This window comes from Populus euphratica, unplaced genomic scaffold, assembly GCF_000495115.2.
Source record: "Populus euphratica unplaced genomic scaffold, PopEup_1.0 scaffold149.1, whole genome shotgun sequence".
Classification (NCBI taxonomy): Eukaryota; Viridiplantae; Streptophyta; class Magnoliopsida; order Malpighiales; family Salicaceae; genus Populus; species Populus euphratica.
Window position 1 is genome coordinate 713,379 of NW_011499946.1, and position 19,523 is coordinate 732,901.

Genomic DNA, 19,523 nt, shown 5'->3' on the forward strand with positions numbered 1-19,523 from the left:
AAAAGAGCAGCATTCCCAATCTCGTGGCACGCTCCTCTCCTCAGCCAAAAAAATAAAGAAATCCCCAATTTCTCAACTCCACAACTCCTCGTTCTCTCCTCTCCCATGTCGCCTTAAACTTCCACCCCATCCATTACTTTAGGGACCTTTTCCCTCCTCCTCCTCATGTCTATCCTTTCTCTCCCTCGCTCTTTCTTCTACCTCTCCCTCTCTTCGCCGTCTCACGCGATCACTTCCCGCAGAAACCGATGCTTCAGCTGCTCTCTCTCTGTTTCTAAAACAAGCAACGCCACCTCGCCTGCGATTCTCTGGTTCAAGCAGGATCTTCGTCTCGATGACCACCCTGGCCTTCTACAAGCTTCCAAGTTTCCTGCTTTACTCCCTCTTTATGTTTTCGATCACCGTATTCTCTCCCGTACGTCGTCGTTTTGTCATCTTTCCTCTCTTTCAATTTGCTGCCTCTTTTCCGAGTCCGTGCCTTTTATTTCTCAGCAAATGAAAATCGGAATTCCGGAAAAAAAAAAATCGTGACTCGTCGTCTGAGGACAGTAAAAGCTACTTGTCGGTTAGAATTTTGTGTGCATGTGTGTTGATTTAAATTAAGTATTATATATGTATTTTGGTGGTAATGTTGCGCAGGTTACAATGATGAGAAGCTAGAACTGGTTCTTTTTGCGTTGGAAGATTTAAGAAAGTCACTAAAGAAGCAAGGGTCTAATTTGATGATCAGGTTTGGGAATGCAGAAAATGTGATAAAAGAGCTTGTACTAGAGGTAGGTAGTTTGGTTGTTGTAATAGTTGTTACTACATTTTGTGCTTGCTCTGTAGATGTTATGATTTATAGTTGTAATTTAGGCACTTTGAGCTAAAACCGAGAGCCCATTTGGTTATTTTGTTGATTTATAGAGTACGATTGTTGGAACAGGTGAAAGCTGCCAATGTGTTTGCGGAAGTGGAGGTGGAGTATCACTTGCGGGAGATAATACATGTTGTGGAAGAGACATTAGTGAGGATGCCTTCGTTTGATAGGAGTCCGGAGATTGTGTTGTGGCAGACTCCTTTTTATGATATTAAGGTAGTCATCTTTGTCATTGGTTAAGTGATGTTTTCATTCGAGATTGTGTTTTATTGTCGGTTTTCTTTGTTTGTAGAATCTGAAGAACTTACCTGCTTCGTACGATGAGTTTGAGAAGCTTCAATTGGCTGTAACTTCACCTCTTCTGTCATCAAGATTGCCTAGTGCAGAAATGGAACTGGACTGGGGTAAGTTTCTTTGTTCAAAAAATGGAAGAGTGGTTTTTTTGTAGAAGTATTTGATTTACAATTGTGATTAAAGTAAGGGGAGATGATGACTAAACAGTGGATCAGGTTTGCTACCCACTTTGGATAACTTGAAGAAGTTTGTGAATGAAAGTCCTTCCAAATTGAATGAAAGTTGGGCTTTGCTCAAGGAGATGTCAGTTGAAACCATATTGCAGAAGCAATTATCAAAGTCAGGGAAAGTAAGTTTGAATAATTCAAATTTCAAGCATACCAAGAGGAAGAGACTGGATAAATCTGTTTTTGTTACACAAAAGCAAAATGTTGTGGGTGGCGGGACAAACAGTGTGCTTAATGCATTGGCTGCATACTTGAGATATTTGGAGGGAACTGCTCGGGATGACTGGCAAGAGTATGTGCTGATAATGTGCATCATTAATTTATGAACAATGATTTAGGAAGTTATGCTCCGTATTTGAGTTTGTTTATCTATTTAAGAAATTACAAATGCTAACTGAATAGCCTTAATGTAGAGCCCTGTTCACCTTTTACTTGTTATGTTCTGTAAAATGTGTTACATTTGTTGTTTCTGATTTGAAACTTCAAAAAACATTTGACTTGATTTGATGCCAGGGTACATGAGAAATTGCGAACTGCTGAAATTCGTGATGGAGCTTCATTTTTTGCGCTCTTTGGCCCTGCCCTTTGTCTTGGTATCATATCTAGAAGGAGAGTTTATTATGAATCAATTAAATACGAGAAAGAACGGAATGCTGGGTTTCTATCACCCTTTGGATATTCAACTGCCACAGTTTCTGCTTCAGCTGACACAGTGTGCTCAATGGAGGTAGGCTGATTTAGATCTACTATGCCCATGTCATTAATTGTTTTCTAGATGTGCATTCTATATTATCTACTTTGACTTTCTTTCTTTCTTTTTCCCAGTTTTGGAATAGCTTGTTTGATTTAGATAAGCTTTTGATGGATTCTAGTGAAATTTTGTGCAGTGGTATTGGCTTCTGCTTTTAAAAAGTCAATTAAGAGATGGAGGAGCATATACTATTCGGATATGGAGATGGAATGGTTATCTAATTCAGGTTTGCAGCTGAAAACTGATCTATACATTTAATTGCTTTTCTTTGAATATCTTCCTGCTGATAGCAGTTCATTTTATGCATTTTATACTGGAAAATATGTTAGCCAAGATTAGTAAAGGATTTTTGTAATTTTTGCTGAAGAGTTTTTTTTTTAATGTAATTTCAGTATACCATTGTTGGCAATAGAGGCCCTGCTGTTCTTCTCGTTCATGGTTTTGGTGCATTTTTGGAGCACTTTCGTGACAATATAAGTAGTATATCTAATGATGGGAACCGAGTCTGGGCTGTCACGATCCTAGGATTTGGCAAATCAGAGAAACCAAATGTTGTCTACACTGAACTTATGTGGGCTGAATTGGTGAGAGATTTTATAATTGAAGTTGTTGGTGAACCAGTGCATCTCATGGGAAACTCTATTGGTGGTATGTTACATGTTCTAATCTCTTGCCTTCATGTCTAATTTCACTGTTTACTTCTAAAAGCTCATATATGTTGCTGCTTTTCAATACTCGCTAATTGTTATTGCTCTCTATCTCCAGGCTATATTGTAGCTCTTGTCGCCTACTTTTGGCGTGCTTTAGCCCAGTCTATTGTCCTTATCAATAGTTCTGGGGATATTATTCCAGCATATACTTCTCCGCAATTCACCAAAGTGAGTTTAAAATAAAGATTTATGCAAATGTCATCCTTGACTCGTAACACATATCACAGTTGTCTTTTATTTCTTTTTTTCGCTCTTAAAAAGTGCCATCTTGATCAATTGAGCTGTTTATGAAGTGTTCATTGATTAATCTCACCATTTTCAATCTTGTTTGGCTGTGTTTCACCATCATGTTGTACAGCCTATTTGTCTATCAAATAGAATGTCATCCTGAGGCTGTCCACATTGTCTATCCACTTGAATAAATTATCCATATTGTGTGTTATTTGGATAGGAGTTTAGTAGAACAATAACTGGAAGATGCTCACATGATTTGGGGTCCAAAATGATCATTGGATGCTGTGAAGTTTGTGCATTCTCTGTATCAGTAGCAATGGACATGTACACGAACACACAAGCACCTTATCAATCTGCTTCAATATTAGGAGTAATGGCACAATGGGAGTTTTTCTGAAAACCATGTTCCTTGCACACCTTTCACATGTCCTCCAAGCTCTCTCTGAGTACTGTTCAGCCTGAAATACACAGTAAGCAGTAATTTCGTCTGTGATCTCCTCATTTGCTTGTTATCTAATAATGTTCCAGGTGAGAGCGACTTCAGGGGCTACGTGGCTTGGTGCTCGACTCCTTTTGTTTTACTTGAGGCTGAGTTTGGGAAGCATAGTAAAGAATTGCTACCCAACTGTAAGTGATATCTATTTCTGCATTTGGTCTTACTATTCACATCCAAATGTTGCATCTTATTTCACTGCATCTTGCCTTGCAGAATTCTGAGAGAGTTGACGATTGGCTTATTAATGAAATGCTAAGAGCTGTATCCTTGTCAATAGTGAAACCAAGCCCTTTTGTATTCATTTCTGCAGAATTTAATTTGACTTTGTTAGGAATGGAAATCGATAAGAAAGAAATGTATCCTTAACACACACAAAAGTCTTATGATCCTGGTGTTCTAGTGGTACTAGAAAGTATTTTCAGTTTCAATCTTTCACTTGCTCTTAATTATCTCTTGGAAGGCTTCGAAGGCAAGGTTCTAATCATACAGGTAAAATCTCAATATAGTGGAAAATATTACAATTCTGTGTTTTCGCTTTCTTTTCTTCCTTTGCATAGCTTGATAGTCCAATTGAAATGCTGTGTATGAGCTATTGGTTGATCTATTTGCTGTAGGGAATGAAAGATCCTATAACTAACTCCAAGTCTAAAGTGGCTATGCTCAAAGAACACTGTCCTGGGGTCGTCATCAGGGAATTGGATGCTGGTAATCTTATCACCCTGTCATCAAGTTGATGCTTATTTCAATCTTTTCTGCGAACCACTAATCAGAGGTCCTTAATTTGATTATCGTTTCAGGCCACTGTCCTCACGATGAGAAACCAGAAGAGGTAAATTCTATAATTTCTCAATGGATATTGACAACAGAGAGTAGAGTTCTCTCTCAAGCCTGTTCATAGTTTGTAAACAGCTGCCTAGCCCAAAGGGGACATCATTTTCTTTCCCACGTCATTGCTTTCTTGCTCGATTCTTTGGCCTCATCCCTGAATGCAGGGCCATTTATTTGCGTGATGTAATGAATACTGTAAATCACACATGCTTGAGTTTAGCATTTGATTAACAACTTCTGATTCCAGAATTAGATTGCTGAAGTGTTTTTTGTTGCATTTGGAAGTTAATTATTCAAGTTTTTGTAATTTATATCTACAAAAGACATGGTACTCGCCAATTTTCTCAAAAAATACGTTTCCCATTTTTGGGCACCATTGACTTGGCCCCGCCATTTACTGTATGAAGAGAAGAGCACTGCTACGTGGCACGAAGCCAGCCGTTAACAAGTGTCATGCCATGAAGACGGAACGAAACTATATAGATTGTTGTATATTTTCCTGTTGCTATCATAAAATATGCTGTCAGAGTTTTTTTTTTTTGATTTATTTTTTTATAAAACGATGTTGCGGAAAATTTTTTAAAGTGATTTTCTTAGATATGATTTCAGTTTAGTCCTTAACATTCTAGGTCGTACAAAATAATTCTTTTTAACTTCAATTCTAGGTCTTTGAATGTAGATAGAGGATGCTAGGGCACAAACAATTTTTTAAGGGTTTATTTGTAAGTACGATAGAAGTTATTTTTTAAATTGTTTTTTATTTAGAGACTTATTAAAATAATATATTTTTTATTTTTTAAAAATTTATTTTTGATTTTATCTTATTAAAATTTTTAAAAGTATAGTTGACCTCCAAAATTAAAGGAGTTATAAGTGATTATTTGAAAATGATTTTAGTTTAGTCCTTTACATTCTACAAAATAATTCTTGAAATTTATTTGTGTTAGATGGAGGTCTTTGAATGTAGAGAGAGGAGAGGAGAGGAGGGTGTAAGATCAATCGAAGTGTTTTGAGGTTTAAAATGAGTTTTTACATGATTTTGGAGTATTTTTAGATGAAAATAATGTATAAATTTTGTGCGCTCATATGATCTCTCTTCAATGTTGCAATGGTTCAGGCAGCAACCATGGGTGTGCACAGTGCATCAACAGTGATTAAACGGTTTTTTCTGGTGAGGACATAATTCTGCTGAAAGGAGTTTCATCAAGCCATGATTATTAATTAAGAAAAATTCTACTAACCATCACCAAGGTCCCCAAAAATAAAGCTTTAATTGTTAGATCTGACTCGGATTAGAACTTGATCCACCCATCTCCTAAGCTGTCTAAAAAAATATTAATATATAGTTAATGTAATTAAAACTTATTGATTTTTTTTTAACTCTTTAAAATAAAGTTGTTTCGCCTGTTTAAATTTTTCGTTTTTTGAATTAACCCACTCGACTTGTCAATTGTACCTGGTAGACCCCCTGTAACTATGCATAGAATTTGGAAAACAGAATTGGCATAGCATGGAGACTTCCCACCTTCTACACCTCATGTATTGTAAAATGTTCTCTTGTTTCTTATTCGAAGCTTCAAAGCGCATTTGTTTGACTTGGTATCATATATAGAAGGAGAGTGCATTATGAAGCAACCAAATATGAGAAAGAACGAAATGATGGATTCATCTCACCATTTTGGTGTCACTGTTGGCCTGCAGCTGATGCTGACTGCTCAATGGAGGTACTGTGGTGTTTTACAATTAGCTGCTCTGGAATTCATGGCCATAAATTTATTGTGGTACTAGAGAAACACGGAAAAAGATCCGAGAAAGTACAATTGATACATGACCTTGAATTTCAAAAATGTTACAAAATTCCAACATACATGAAAGCTGTAAACCCAAAAAAAAAAAAGCCCTCAAAATTCAATCTTAAGCATAAACTTGAATGGTTCAATGAGACTGACCATAACAACAATTATTCACACAAATCATTGGATTCGATCCGACTCTACAAAATCATAGCCCACTTATAAAAACGAGAGCAATCCATGCAATAACCTCATCAAAACCTTCTGTGTCACAAAGAATATATTGCTGCAACCATGCAAATTCCAAAGAACACAACATTGTTCAGAACAGTAAAGCTTACTGCCCCAGAAGTATCCGCAGGAGATTCTGGACTCGCTGCAGCTTTGGATCTCTTCTTTGGCTTTTCAGGTGCTGGTGCTGGAGTAGGAGGTTTAGGTGTAAAGATATCAAGAGGAAGAAGCACCTTGTCAACCTGATAAACAGCTAACTGGTTATCAGTGTAGATAGTGCCGGATACGCTTGTATTTGTAAGCCCAGTGGTTATATTAACAGAGTTACCTGTGGTGGTTATATTAAGCTCTAACCTGCCACCTGATCCTGCCTGTGTGGTCAAAGGGTTGCTCACAGTCTGGAACTGGGAACTTGATAGAAATTGTGGTATAATGTGAAACTGTACTAGCTCAGCCTTTTCTTGATCGCTTAGGGAGTTGAGGGTGCCTGATTTGAGACTTGAAAATGCGTTATCGCTAGGTGCAAAGATGGTTATAGCATTGTTTGTGTTGTTGAGCTGGCCATTCAATGTGACATCCTCTTGAGTGGCTTTCAAAAGCCTGATAAAAACACTGAACTGACCACCTTTTTCTAGGACTTTGGTGACATTGGTTGGACCAGGTGGTGCTGGAGCTGCGGCTGGTGACTGAGCTAGGGTTGGAGGGCAATGAAGAAGGAAGAAAAGAATAAAAGAAGCTGAGAACAGAAATTGTGGCACCATTTTAGTGGTTTTTGGATAAGGTGGGCTATATTGCTGCTACTACAAGTGTTTGATGCATCGAGAGGGGACGGAGAGGGTTTTTATAATTATAGCGGTAGAGGATTAGAGTTAGGTGTAATGTACAATTTTAGTTCAGAAACTTAGCTGTTAAATAGCTTATCTTACTTCAAAAGGTAAAGGGAAATCAGTGGAGAGAGAGGAACAAAAACTGCTGCAACAACTAGTTTGCTTGAAAACACAGAAAACAGGAAGGAAAGAAATAGCAAGTGGGTGTCTTGACAATAAAGATGTGCATTATTTCCTTTGCTTTTGCCTGTGAACGTATTTTGGGTGAAAATTGATAATACTGCTTGCCACAATCTTAAGAAAGATTGATGGTGGCATGGTGTACCGACCACATCAATGTCATCCTCTGACCTTAAATTATATGTTCTCTACTACTCTGATTGCATCTTGTGGGTTCCCTCTCCGTTGACTTACAGTTCTTTTGCCTTCTTAGGTAAGCTAAGCATGAAATCCCACCAAAGCTAACAGTACGTAGAAACACGATCAGATTTGCAGCTGAAAACTGATTCAATCATGTTGATTTTCTCTAACTCCCTTTGCAGCTCGTTTTTATGCATTTTATTCTAGAGAATATGTTAGCCAAGATCAGATAATAGATTTCTGCATTCTTCTTAAGATAATGTTCCTATTTCAGTACAGTTTTTGGCCATCAAGGTCCTGCAAATCTTCTTATTCATGGTTTCGGTGCATTTTTGGAGCCCTACCGTGACACTATACACCGTTTGTCGAAAATGAGAACTGAGTTAAGCTATCACAATTCTAGGATTTGAAAAAAATCAGAGAAGCCGTATATACTGAACTTGTGCAGGCTGAATTTGCGAGGGATTTTTATAATCGAAGTTCTTGGTGAACCGATGCATCTCTATAGGTGGTATGTTCCCGTTGTAATTTCGCCGTTTGCTCATCCGAAAACTCATCTACTTGACCATTAGTTGCTGTTTAACGCTCATCTAATTGTTGTCGCTCTCTATCTCCAGGCTATTTTTAGCTCTTGTTGCGTTCTTATGCCTGCTTTAGCTCAGTCTGCTGTCCTTACCAACGGTACTGGACTTTTCAGTGTCCTCCAGGTTGTCTCTTTGAGTTCTGTTCAGCCTGAAATATTTGCACTGCATAGTATTTTCTTCAGAGATCTTGATATTTGTTAGTAATGTAAAGATGTTCCATGAGAGACCGAATTCAGGGGCAACATGGCTGGGTTGAACACTGGAACCGGAAGCATAGCAAAGAATTGTTATCCAACTGTAAGTATTCATCTATTACCACACTGTTTTTCCAGTTCACATCCAAATGTTGCAGGGATTTCGTTTTTTACTGCCGTTCGCCTTGCAGGGAACTCAGTGAAATGCTAAGGGCTATATCCTTGTTTCTAGCGACGCATGTCTAGTAGAGATGTCTCTCAAGACTGTTCATAGTTTGTACATAGCTGCCTAGCACAAAGGAGACATCATTTTCTTTCCCACGTCATTACATTCTTCCTTGATTCTTTGGCCTCACCCCTGAATGCGGGTGTATTTGATATCATAACAAATAGTGTAAAGAACACATGCTAGGATTCAGTACCTAGATAACATTTTTTGTTTCTAAAATCAGAGAACTGAAGTGACACATTTTTGTGTAAAGAACACATGCTAGGATTCAGTACCTAGATAACATTTTTTGTTTCTAAAATCAGATAACTGAAGTGACATTTGCTCCATTGCAAGTAGGCCACGGATACAGGCACCAATGACTTGGTTATAGGTTGTGCTTGTTTTAACAATGACACATGTTTTTTTTTTTTAATATTTTAAAATCATTTTCATGTTTTTTTTTTTTTTAATATTTTAAAATCATTTTAATGTTCTAATCGTGAAAGTTTTTTTTTTTAAAACATATTTTTAATATATTTTCAAGCAAATTTTTTAAAAAACATATTTTTAATATATTTTCAAGCAAAACACATTTTAAAAAACAACCATCGTCACAATATCAAACACTATCCTAAACAAACAAATGCCTGTGTAAAGAACATCAGTCAAAAACATCAGTCCTTTTGACAAGTTCTTACCATCCGTCCTCAAAAACATGAAGCCCAAATTCTGACACCAGCTCTCTTCATTGTTGCAATGGTTCAAAAAGTAGGGGATGGGAAGAATCATTTAAGAAAAATCGAGAATTTCAATCCTCTTTTTGGGAGCAGACATAGTTCTTCTGAAAGGATGTGTACTATCTCCATGCAAAACCATTGAACATGAAAAATATCAGCCGAGTATCATAAATCAAGATGAAGAATTTAAATGCTACTTTGTTTTTTTTTAATGAATTATGAAAGATAAGTAATTGGAAAGAGATGAAGGCTATATAAAAAACCATGTTCCACAGAAAGAAATCAGCTAGGAGCCAAAGGAGCAGAAGGCTATATCAAGTTAATCCACTCGAATTTTTTTAGTAATTATTATTCAAAAAATCAGTGAAATTCCGACTCTTTGTTTGCAATTACAACAAAAAATTACATCAAATAGCTAACATCTACAAACACTCTAATCTGATTGTCAGATGAGATCAAAGCAAGGATTAAAAAAGAGCTGCACTCATTCACATCAGTCCATGTCAGGTATTAGTGAGTGCTTAAATGATTGTGCTATTTTTCTCAAATTCAACAGGACTGCCAGGACAGGCTTACCTTGACAACTTCTGGTGATTGGTCGGTCACAATTACCCTGCCATTCCTGGCTCTATCATCTTCCACATGACATAACATCTTGTATCTTCCATAAACATACTATTCTCTTCCCATGCTTCCCCTAAGATTTATTTTGGTTGGTTACAAGCAGAATGGCTCCTACTCATCTCCTACCAACTACCAACCTTGATTCTTCCAAGAAACATGTAATGTCAGGAACGATCCCTCCATCACAATGCTTTAAAATCCCTTCCCCTACCAGATCGTTTAATAATTCAGCTGGTTCTTTGGATCCACCATGCTGCAACACTTTTGTTCGAAGAGCAGTTCCTGCAGTTAATGAAAGTGGATCCTCTTGGCATAACTTTTTCCATATGGTTGCAGCAAAACATTTTGCATACAAGTAGCTATAATAACCTGCACAGATCAAGCAAAAATCATCTCAGAACTGTATCAACTGATTTTAAACTTTGCTTGAGAAGCATCTTTGAAGTATTTTATTGTTTACTCCTTATCATGTGTTTTGGGTAAGGGCATGGCGCTTGAGCCAAGCCTAATGGCTTGTTATTCTCAAGTAATTTATGACTTCGGATCATATTGATGCACAGAAACTTTTTGCACACAGTTTATGTCCATGCACATGGAAGCAAACAAATTCAAACACATAATTATCAACACAGAAAATTCATGTGCTCAAAGATCACACCTGCACCATAATTTACAAGATGGCTGAATCTGATCTGCCAATTTGTACCCTCCACATGTTTCCAGCTGGTGTACTGCATTTTGAATTCAGCAAGAAAAGAGCTCATATCATTGGATGAAGCTGGTTGTTCTCCAAAAAGTGTTTGGTCGGCCATTGCATAATAAACCTATTTAACACCATGAGCAAACAAAATTTGGTAAAACTTTTTTCTTTGCTTGGATATAAAATGTGCTAACAGGAACCATTCTTAGGAAAATAAACCTGGCGTTGCAGTTCAGTTGCAGCAAACATATCTCTGGCACCTTGCATGGACTTCACCAACTTCTCAGGTATTATTTCACCAGTTGAGTAGTGCTTTGCAAATGTCCTTAATACTCTGTAGTCCCAGGCATAGTACCTAGGAATGACACCAACAGAAATTTCAGGTTGATTACCACAAACACAATAAACTCACTCCCAGTGCTCACACACATAAATATAAGCATGGAACAGGTTATTTCCAGCCATGTTAGAACTTTGAATGGGATAGAGGTGGAGGTGAGTATGAGGTATGCCAACTTAGGAAGTTAAGAGTTATATAAGTGAGATATTCTCCAATATATTGGAGTTGAAATGGATTACTTCAAGAAGGAAGTCAGAAGAGATTAATTAAAAATCTTAGAATATTTATTATGATGCATGTGAAATGACACAATCACGAAATTCAAAGATTTTTGAAAGCAATTATAACCGAGATAAAGAGGGGGAAGGGTTGATGCAAATGATGATGGGAAACATAATTATTCTTATTATATTTTCATGTCACATGCTGCTGAGCCAAATTGAGAACATCAGACGGTTTCTTTTGGCACCAACTCTTGATAGAGCATTCTTATTGGCTAAAAATGATTTCAGGACACCCATATATGATCAAATCACCTAAAAACATGAACTATCCATCCACTTTTTATTTAATGTATCAACAGTATTATAATCTCCAAAAGCAATGGAGATAATCCAAACAACAAAAACAAGAAGAAAAGGTGGATGGCAGTTAAGAAATTGCAATATTCTACTCACTCAAAGAGGTTTGAAGGCATTTCAGCAAAGTCAAGAGCCACTCTGGTGCCTGAGAAATGTTGGTAATCCTACAACAATAATCAAAAGATGATTGTGTAATTGAGCATAAATCGATGGCCATATTACTTTGCTTTGCAGTAAGCTATCAACAACTTACTGTTCTTGAGAACAATGAATGGAGAGCATGTCCAAACTCATGGAATAGAGTTTCTACATCCCCATGATTAAGTCTCACGGTTGATGAACCGGGTGAACCAGAAAAATTGCAAAGAAGGGCCACAACCTGCAGTATAACCAAGACTAAGCTAGATGAGAAGGGGAAAAAAAAACTGAATCAATCTTCAGTGAATCTATGGAAAAATTCTTTTTCTCTCTAAAATCTTACAGTTTAGGTGTAAAACATAAATTCATGCTTAAATATTTTAGCAAATGAACAAAACCACAGCCCTACATAATTAACTAACTAACCCCTTTTAGTTACAAAAATTCACCCAAGAGTTTATACTTTCTAAAAGTTTACATAATTATCATAAACCACCAACCTACATGCTCCAGGTAAAAAAAGTGCATATTGAAGAACGATACCTATCAACTGAACATTCAACAGCCCTAGCATGATGGACCAGATACTAAAAAAAAAGCTTCATCAAGGGAATATTTAGGGAAAGCCAGGGTTAGTTATAAGTTCATCTTTCTCTGGTCTTAATAAAATTCCAACACAAGAGAACATTCTTATTTATGTACTCTGGTAGAACTTTCCAACTGAAAAGGCTGGAATTCCAAATTAAAATTAATTGCGAAACCATGAAAGTACTACTTTCTATGATATTTGGAAAAACAAAAGAGTGCTTTGACCAAGGATGACAAAATCTATTAGCATACAGGAAGTTGGTATTCTGTCTCAGAAATGCGGCAGCCTCCTTTAACTGCAAAGTTAGCACAACCTGGATATTTTCCTTTCCTGGAGTACAAATCAAGGTATAGATATCCCAAGTCACCCTGAAACAAAAATATAATGCCTCAGCTATATTCAACAATGTCAAATCACATGAGCATAAATAAAAACTGTATTTTATGCTTCCAGAAATGGTAAAAAAGGCTGCCCGTGGATGTTGCCAGAAAGTAAGGATTTATTGAGAAGTTCATGAAATTTAGCAGAAAAAAGTAACTGATCAACTTTTTAATCATTTTACTGAAATGGCAGATCAATGGCAGCATCTAAAATAACATGAAATGATCTGAACAATAGTATGAACATCAGACAGAGTCAAGGCAGCAAGAGCTCAAACTCCAAGACATTTAACCACGTGAAGAGAGTACAGAACTGGCCCTACATAAATGTCTCTGAGTGAGAAGTAGCATTTTATTTACAGATACTAAAGAATGTGTTTGTTTCAATTCCACTGTAGTGAAGCAAGATCTCAATACCCTTTGACTCAAGCAAGTCCAACATGGGTTAACCATAAAACTGAATGGTTTTTGTATCCCTTTGGCTGCTGTTACCAAAGATTCGAAATGGAACTTAATTTAAAGAAGGTTTAGTAATACAATTATGATGGGTTATGCATGGATTTTCTTAATTCTGGGGAGGGGGAACTGATGTTTTGACAATAGTAGGATGCATTGCCATCATGGACTCACCAGGAACAAGCGTGGAAACATTTTAACCAGTCAAACTCATGTATAATTCAATGTAACACACACACACACACACACACACACACACACACACACACACACACGAGAACAGGGCAAGAGAAAATATGAATTATATAAACACCTACAGAATTATCATAACTTTTGTTAGAATGGTTTCCAATATTCATATATCTGGACTTAAAATCTTCCATGTATATACCTCTTCAGGATGATGAAGAGACATTTTAAGCACATCAGGGTGCCACGATTCACCTGGTGCCATGGGGACGTTGCAAAGCACTGCACCAAATAATGAGTTGACCAGCACTTTCAAACCTTCAATACATTGTGGCAGAGGAAAATATGAGGCTACAGTCTGCATCAAATAGGAAAAAATATCAAGATACAAAACTTGTCATTAGAAAGAGTGATGGAGAAGGATATCACAAAACAGGCTCTATACTGAAAATATAAAGGTCAAATACTTCAACTTTGGAAAGTTACCACTCTGCATTCACAATGGCAACCAGGAGGATATCTATTCATGAAAAAGAATTACATAAATAAAAATCATATATTTATGACTTACAGAAGAATCCAAATTATGAGCAGAGGATTTCATCATTGCTGTATAGTACGTCTCATCCCAGGGCTCCAAATCAATACATCTTTGACCACATTTCTCTCTCTTAAAATTCCTGATTGCCTCAAACTCCTACAGGGAGATCGACTATTCATTGGAGTGCAAAAAATGTGATTCCAACCACAATGACAAAGTATTCTAATCCACTCTTCACCATTATAACTATAGAGAACAGAATACCTCATCAGCCCTTGGCCTAACCATCTTGCTCATTTCATGCAGAAATGAAGTCACAACCTCAGGTGATGAAGCCAAGTTTGGTTTCACAACAAATTCAGCATAAGATCTGTATCCCATCATCTGCTTTGACCAAGTAAAAATTTAACTAATTTTGAACTGCAGGATTAACATCAAAATTCAAAACAACAACATAGATTTCTAAAGTTTTAATTGCTAAAGCATCACCATTTCTGTTTGGTAAAACAAAATGCATGCTAATTAGAGACACAAAATTCTGAACTGAGTATATATCCACAAGAAGTCTTTATGCCATGCCCTATTTGGGGTTCACACTCAACATAAAAAGACTGAAGAAACAACCCAATCTTGGAGGGATGACTTCTCCAAGACAGTAAATCCAAGGTCTTCAAATAGATGCCAGAATAAGAAAATCAAATGCTTAAAATTACTTCTCAAATGCAACCAATTGTGTAGATAATCAGTGCCTGATTACATCATACATGATTTTCAAACACTTCAGATACCGATAACAACCTTGGCTAGTTCATGACGGGCTGCAGCAAGTTTATCAAGTACTTCAAGGTTTGCATGTGGGACAGAGTTTCCTTGGATATATGCCATCTTCCTAACCTGAAAATAAAATTAAAAAATAGAAGGAAAAGAACTATGAAATTTTGCAATAGCATGGAGAAGCATGTACATTACACACTTATATAGATATGTTAACAAGTCAAGATATGCCAATTTTCTTCTATTTTATAATCTAACCAGTCTGAGTAATTTCATTTGTACAGTAATGACTAGGATATCAAAGCAACAAATAGTAAAATCCAGGAGCAAGAAGACACATCATACAAACTCAACTTTCCAAACAGGAAGAAAACAAGACTGCCAAATATTTGCAACCAACAAGATGAAAGTACCTCTTCATCTGAGACCCAATGCATCACAGAAACTAGCGTACGGTTTGCAACCAAGATGAAAGTACCTCTTCATCTGGGACCCAATGCATCACAGAAACTAGCGTACGATGATCTGTTGTTATTCGCAGTCCTTTTTCTTTCATGTTATTCCATGACCCTAATGATCCCGAGGAAGTTCCAGAAGTAAAACGGTGAATGGGTTTTAGGAGATGGTGTATGTGTTTTGGGATGCGAGATGCTGGAAATATATCCACATAACCTGGATCAATAGTAATATTTTCACCAAACCTGACAGAATACGCACAAAAGGTATAAAACGTGATAAATAACCAAAGCAAATAGATGTAACAAATCAATGAGGTGATTGAGTTATAGAAGAGACAATTGAGCAAAAGTGATGCAATACTTACTCTCTACTTAGCTGAAGGATGCTTAAATTGAGCTGATTCACTCTAGCTAACTTCTCTGCAAAGCAAAATTAATATGTTCATGATCTGTGGAAGTAAAATTTTAGTAAGTGGAAAATTTGACCACAACATAACTTAAAGTCAACAGCTAATAACTCTAACTTAAATTTATATGTTTATCTTCTATAGAAGAAAATGTTTTACATGCAGTGGAACAGAAAGTAAACAAAAATAGGGTACATACCAGGAGGGAGATGAATCCCGCCCTTTTCAAAATCAATACGTAGTTGATTGGCAGCCCTATGAGCCTCTTTTGCGAGCAAATGTCCATCTTTCTCTGCTCTTTTCACCGCAGCATATAAAGTATGATTTGTATTGAGGTACTGTCAGAGGAGAGCATGCCAAAATCAAGAAATAGCTAATCCACTAACTAGACAAGAATAGAACCAAATTATAAGGCAAGCTGTTAAAGCAATTCAAATACCAAATACATAATTGGTCACCTCACATGTAGATATTCATTAATCCTCATTGATGCCTTACCAGCTGCCTCAACAAATTCCCTGACACATATCAGTGAATAACAAATATTAAGCACATCTACTACACGAGACACATGTTCTGATAAAAGTTAATACTCAAGTCACAAAAAAAAAACACCTGTCTGGATGAGTATTTCTACAAAGTTCCGCAGAATCCACAACACAACATACCTTTCAAATAAAAACACCACAATCATTCCAATAACTAATAACATGAACAACATAACAAGGATGCAATAATGCAACGAGTGAAGAGATTACCGTGTTAGAAATCTCATCCATTGCTCGTACAACTTCAGCTGAGGAAGGCATGCTGGAAATATAATTAACCAGCTCCCCTGACCTAACAAACATGAAATTCAACTAAAAACATTCTCCAAAACTCAATTTAAATTCGAGGTCAAAACTTCAATAAAATAAAATAAAATGTATCATATAAAACTAAATGATATCTCAAACCTTTCTTTTCAATTGCCAAGAAATAAAAAAAAACTTGAAAATTTCATGCTTTACAACCTCATCATTATATAATATACGTATTAAACCCTCATTACACACAACCAGAATTCAGACTAAAATAATGTCTTTAAGTTCAATAAAGAAACCAAAAGAAAGCAACTTTACATACAATACCCAATTTTCACTACCATTTAAACTTTCACCTAACCCATTTCAGCTTTAGCATCAAATTACACTAATCACATAACGAAAGCTTTCCAATCCCTTCAATATCTCAAATTTTCTCAGTAACCAAACACATGCAAGAAATGTTTTTGGCTACCTTTCAATGGCATCATCAACAAAACGTTGAAACCCTTTAGGGGTTTTTAACTGATCAAAACCGTAGAGTCCCGTGGTGGCGGCAGCTCGGTTTAGTTGAGGGGCGACCCGGGTGCTGATGTGACAGGTCAAGACAAGAGTCGGGTAGTTTGGTTTGAGCATGTGTTTATGACAGAGCTCCGCCGCATACCGGCGGATTAGGGCGGACATTGCTTGGTGGTGGTGAGAGGCTTTCAAGAGAGTGGTTGTTGAGGTCTTGAGTTTTTGGAGTGTGGAATTTGGAAGTTACGCCGTCGTGTCAAGAAGGTGCAGGAATTCATTTTTCGGATAACCTCAAATGAATCCCCGTTCTATAACGCATTTTCCAATTAAGTACCCAATCTATATTATTTTCTAATTTTGTCTCAAGATAACCAGGAATTCTCATTTTGATCCTCTCATCAACACACATGCTTGAGAAACTGCTTTGTCCAGCTGCCGACAAAAGAATCCAATTAAGATTATTCGAGGTACATTAAGGACCTAATTAGTTTCGTTCTAATTTTACGAGATGTATCTGAAGAGACCGACATAGATACGAATGGGCAGTGTGTTTTAATTCCTAACCTGTTCCTCAAGTTAATTTTTTTATATAAAATAATATTAAATTGACATTTTTAAATATTTATTGATAGTTTTAATGAATTAATAATAAAATTAAAAATTAAAAAAATTATTTTATCATTTCAAATAAAAAATACTTTTAAAAAGCATTTTTTTCATCCATTACTGAACATTAGTTAGTTAAAAGTATAAATTAGGAGAATTCAACTGCTCAGATTCCAGGAGACTCGGCAAAGAGCACGCCCATCTGATCCTACAGACAGCTCCTACAAAGGGCAGAGGTGATGACTTGGACAGAGAACTCAGAGCATTCTTTCTGTTACCTGATCATAGCTTGTAAGAAAATGTATTTAAGAGGGAATAGAAAATCCTAGATCTCTGTAGCCACAGTCAACAGATAGAAACAATCTTGCAGCCATAAACGAGAAGTGAATGCAACTTGAGATTTATTTTGGTTGCTATAACTCATGAATCGATAAAAATATTCAGCCTCCTTGTTTGAATTTACAGCTGTAGGATCAACTAGAATAATGCGACCTGGTTTTCTACTTTCTCAACCCTTTTCTTCCTAGGGCTTCCCACTTTTCCCACATATTCCTTCGATCTTTTTGCTTCTTTTGGTCATAAGAAGCAGCAGAGCTTTTCTTGCTTACAGATGTTGATGTTTTTCTTACTTTTGGTTCAGTACGATGTGCAGTATCTCCACTAATTTTCCTCTTTGAATCCTCAAAAAGACATCACGTCAGGAACTATTCCTCCATTGCATATTCCCTCATAATCCCTTCCCCTGCTAGATCCTTCAACAATTCAGCTTCGTTTTTGGTTCCACCAGGCTGCAGCAGTTTAGTTCTAAAAGCAGTTCCCGTGGCCAGTGAATTGGACCCTCCTTGCATATCTTTTCCCGTGTAGTTGCAGCAAAACATGCACCATATATCCACACGACCCAGATCATTCCTAATATTTTCATCGAACCAGAGAGAGTGCTTACAAAAGTTATATAATAGGACCACACAATCACATTGATGTAATAAGATGAAAATCCCATGACGATATAAAAAAACTGATTGAGGATCGAAATAACTTTTGCTATACTTTATCCCAACACAGTCGATCACATTCTGATTCTATTTGTTGCGGCTTCTCTAAAAAAAAAAAAGGGAGAAGAAGAAGCAAAATGCCTTTTTTTTTCCATCAGAAAGCCAACTATGACAAGGAATATACCAGGATGGAGATGAGGTCCGTCAAGAAAGTCATTGCAGAAGCCTTTGCAGCCCCGAGAGCCTCCCTTGGGAGTAAATGTCCCTCTTGTTCTAACCGCAGCGTGCATAGCACGACTGCCATCAAGATGCTGTATGCCGACGAGTGAGCATGGACAACAAAGTGGTCACAAGAAATAGCTGATGAAACTGATAGACGTTTAATTAAAATAATTGCTTCAACTAATCATGTGGAGTGAGCTACTGATAAAATGCATCTTCATACAACTAAATAGATCACTCACATCTGCATATTCCTCAACCCTTGCGAATGCCTTGTGAGCTTCCTCAACAAATTTCCTGGCATACATTACAGTATAACAAAAACAGATATTACTACAGAATCACACACATATACAGGAGGAAAAAAGCATGTTCACGGGATAGAAAATGGAAAACCTGGGTGTAGAAACACAGAGTAGAGTAGAACGGCGAACAGAAGAGATGAGTTTCTACAGAGTAGAGTAGAACGGCGAACAGAAGAAACTATCAAATCAAACACCATAATTGCTCCAAGAATTAATGAGGTTGAAATTTACTGATTAAGTAGTGCAGAACAATAGAACAACAATGAAAAATTACAGTATGATCAAGAACCTAACGTGCCTAAAATCTCTTCTACGGCTCGTATAATTTCAACCGATGAAGACCTTGTGGAGATATAATTAATCAATTCCCCGCACCTAACACACAACATAAATTTGAAAAATTAACCTTAACCTTTCATAAATCAAACCAAAACTAATTTTCACAAAAGAAACAAACAAATAAAAAACTTAAGCTTTTACATAAGATATAGATGAACTAAAACCATGTCAATACAAAAGAACTATAACACTATCAAAAAATTGATAAATACAAGTAAAAATACTAA

General features: G+C 36.6%; 3 protein-coding genes across 8 annotated transcripts; 1 reads left to right on the forward strand and 2 right to left on the reverse strand.

Moving 5' to 3' along the window:
- On the forward strand, positions 1-8,723 carry LOC105137612 (DNA photolyase). 2 transcript variants are annotated; one of them, XM_011043414.1, is made up of 15 exons: positions 1-415; positions 640-773; positions 926-1,075; positions 1,152-1,263; positions 1,369-1,672; positions 1,894-2,107; positions 2,268-2,357; positions 2,524-2,779; positions 2,897-3,009; positions 3,604-3,702; positions 3,785-3,832; positions 3,950-4,060; positions 4,186-4,276; positions 4,369-4,469; positions 8,663-8,723. In XM_011043414.1, the coding sequence occupies exons 1-14, from the start codon at positions 166-168 to the stop codon at positions 4,467-4,469; spliced, it is 2,073 nt and encodes a 690-aa protein (XP_011041716.1). In that variant the 5' UTR covers positions 1-165; the 3' UTR covers positions 8,663-8,723. The 2 variants fall into 2 exon arrangements, with proteins under 2 accessions (XP_011041716.1, XP_011041715.1); XM_011043413.1 differs by lacking the exon at positions 8,663-8,723 and having other exon boundaries at positions 2-415; positions 4,369-4,673.
- On the reverse strand, positions 6,148-7,279 carry LOC105137611 (fasciclin-like arabinogalactan protein 12). The gene has a single exon (XM_011043412.1). The coding sequence runs from the start codon at positions 7,182-7,184 to the stop codon at positions 6,462-6,464; it is 723 nt and encodes a 240-aa protein (XP_011041714.1). The 5' UTR covers positions 7,185-7,279; the 3' UTR covers positions 6,148-6,461.
- LOC105137609 (Zincin-like metalloproteases family protein) lies at positions 8,662-17,114 on the reverse strand. 5 transcript variants are annotated; one of them, XR_844621.1, is made up of 18 exons: positions 16,792-17,113; positions 16,272-16,353; positions 16,129-16,181; positions 15,977-16,031; positions 15,713-15,851; positions 15,472-15,526; positions 15,127-15,349; positions 14,673-14,768; positions 14,139-14,258; positions 13,905-14,030; positions 13,536-13,691; positions 12,560-12,676; positions 11,835-11,960; positions 11,678-11,745; positions 10,880-11,015; positions 10,619-10,784; positions 9,913-10,329; positions 8,662-8,746 (listed from the first exon to the last, which is right to left on the reverse strand). XR_844621.1 is itself a non-coding variant. In XM_011043410.1 (17 exons), exons 1-17 carry the CDS (start codon positions 16,998-17,000, stop codon positions 10,076-10,078), a joined length of 2,181 nt encoding a protein of 726 aa, XP_011041712.1. In that variant the 5' UTR covers positions 17,001-17,114; the 3' UTR covers positions 9,636-10,075. The 5 variants fall into 5 exon arrangements, 3 of the variants coding, with proteins under 3 accessions (XP_011041712.1, XP_011041711.1, XP_011041713.1); XR_844622.1 differs by lacking the exon at positions 8,662-8,746 and adding an exon at positions 9,285-9,455; XM_011043410.1 differs by lacking the exon at positions 8,662-8,746 and having other exon boundaries at positions 9,636-10,329; positions 14,139-14,261; positions 14,676-14,768; positions 16,792-17,114.
- Positions 17,115-19,523: the final 2,409 nt, after the last annotated feature.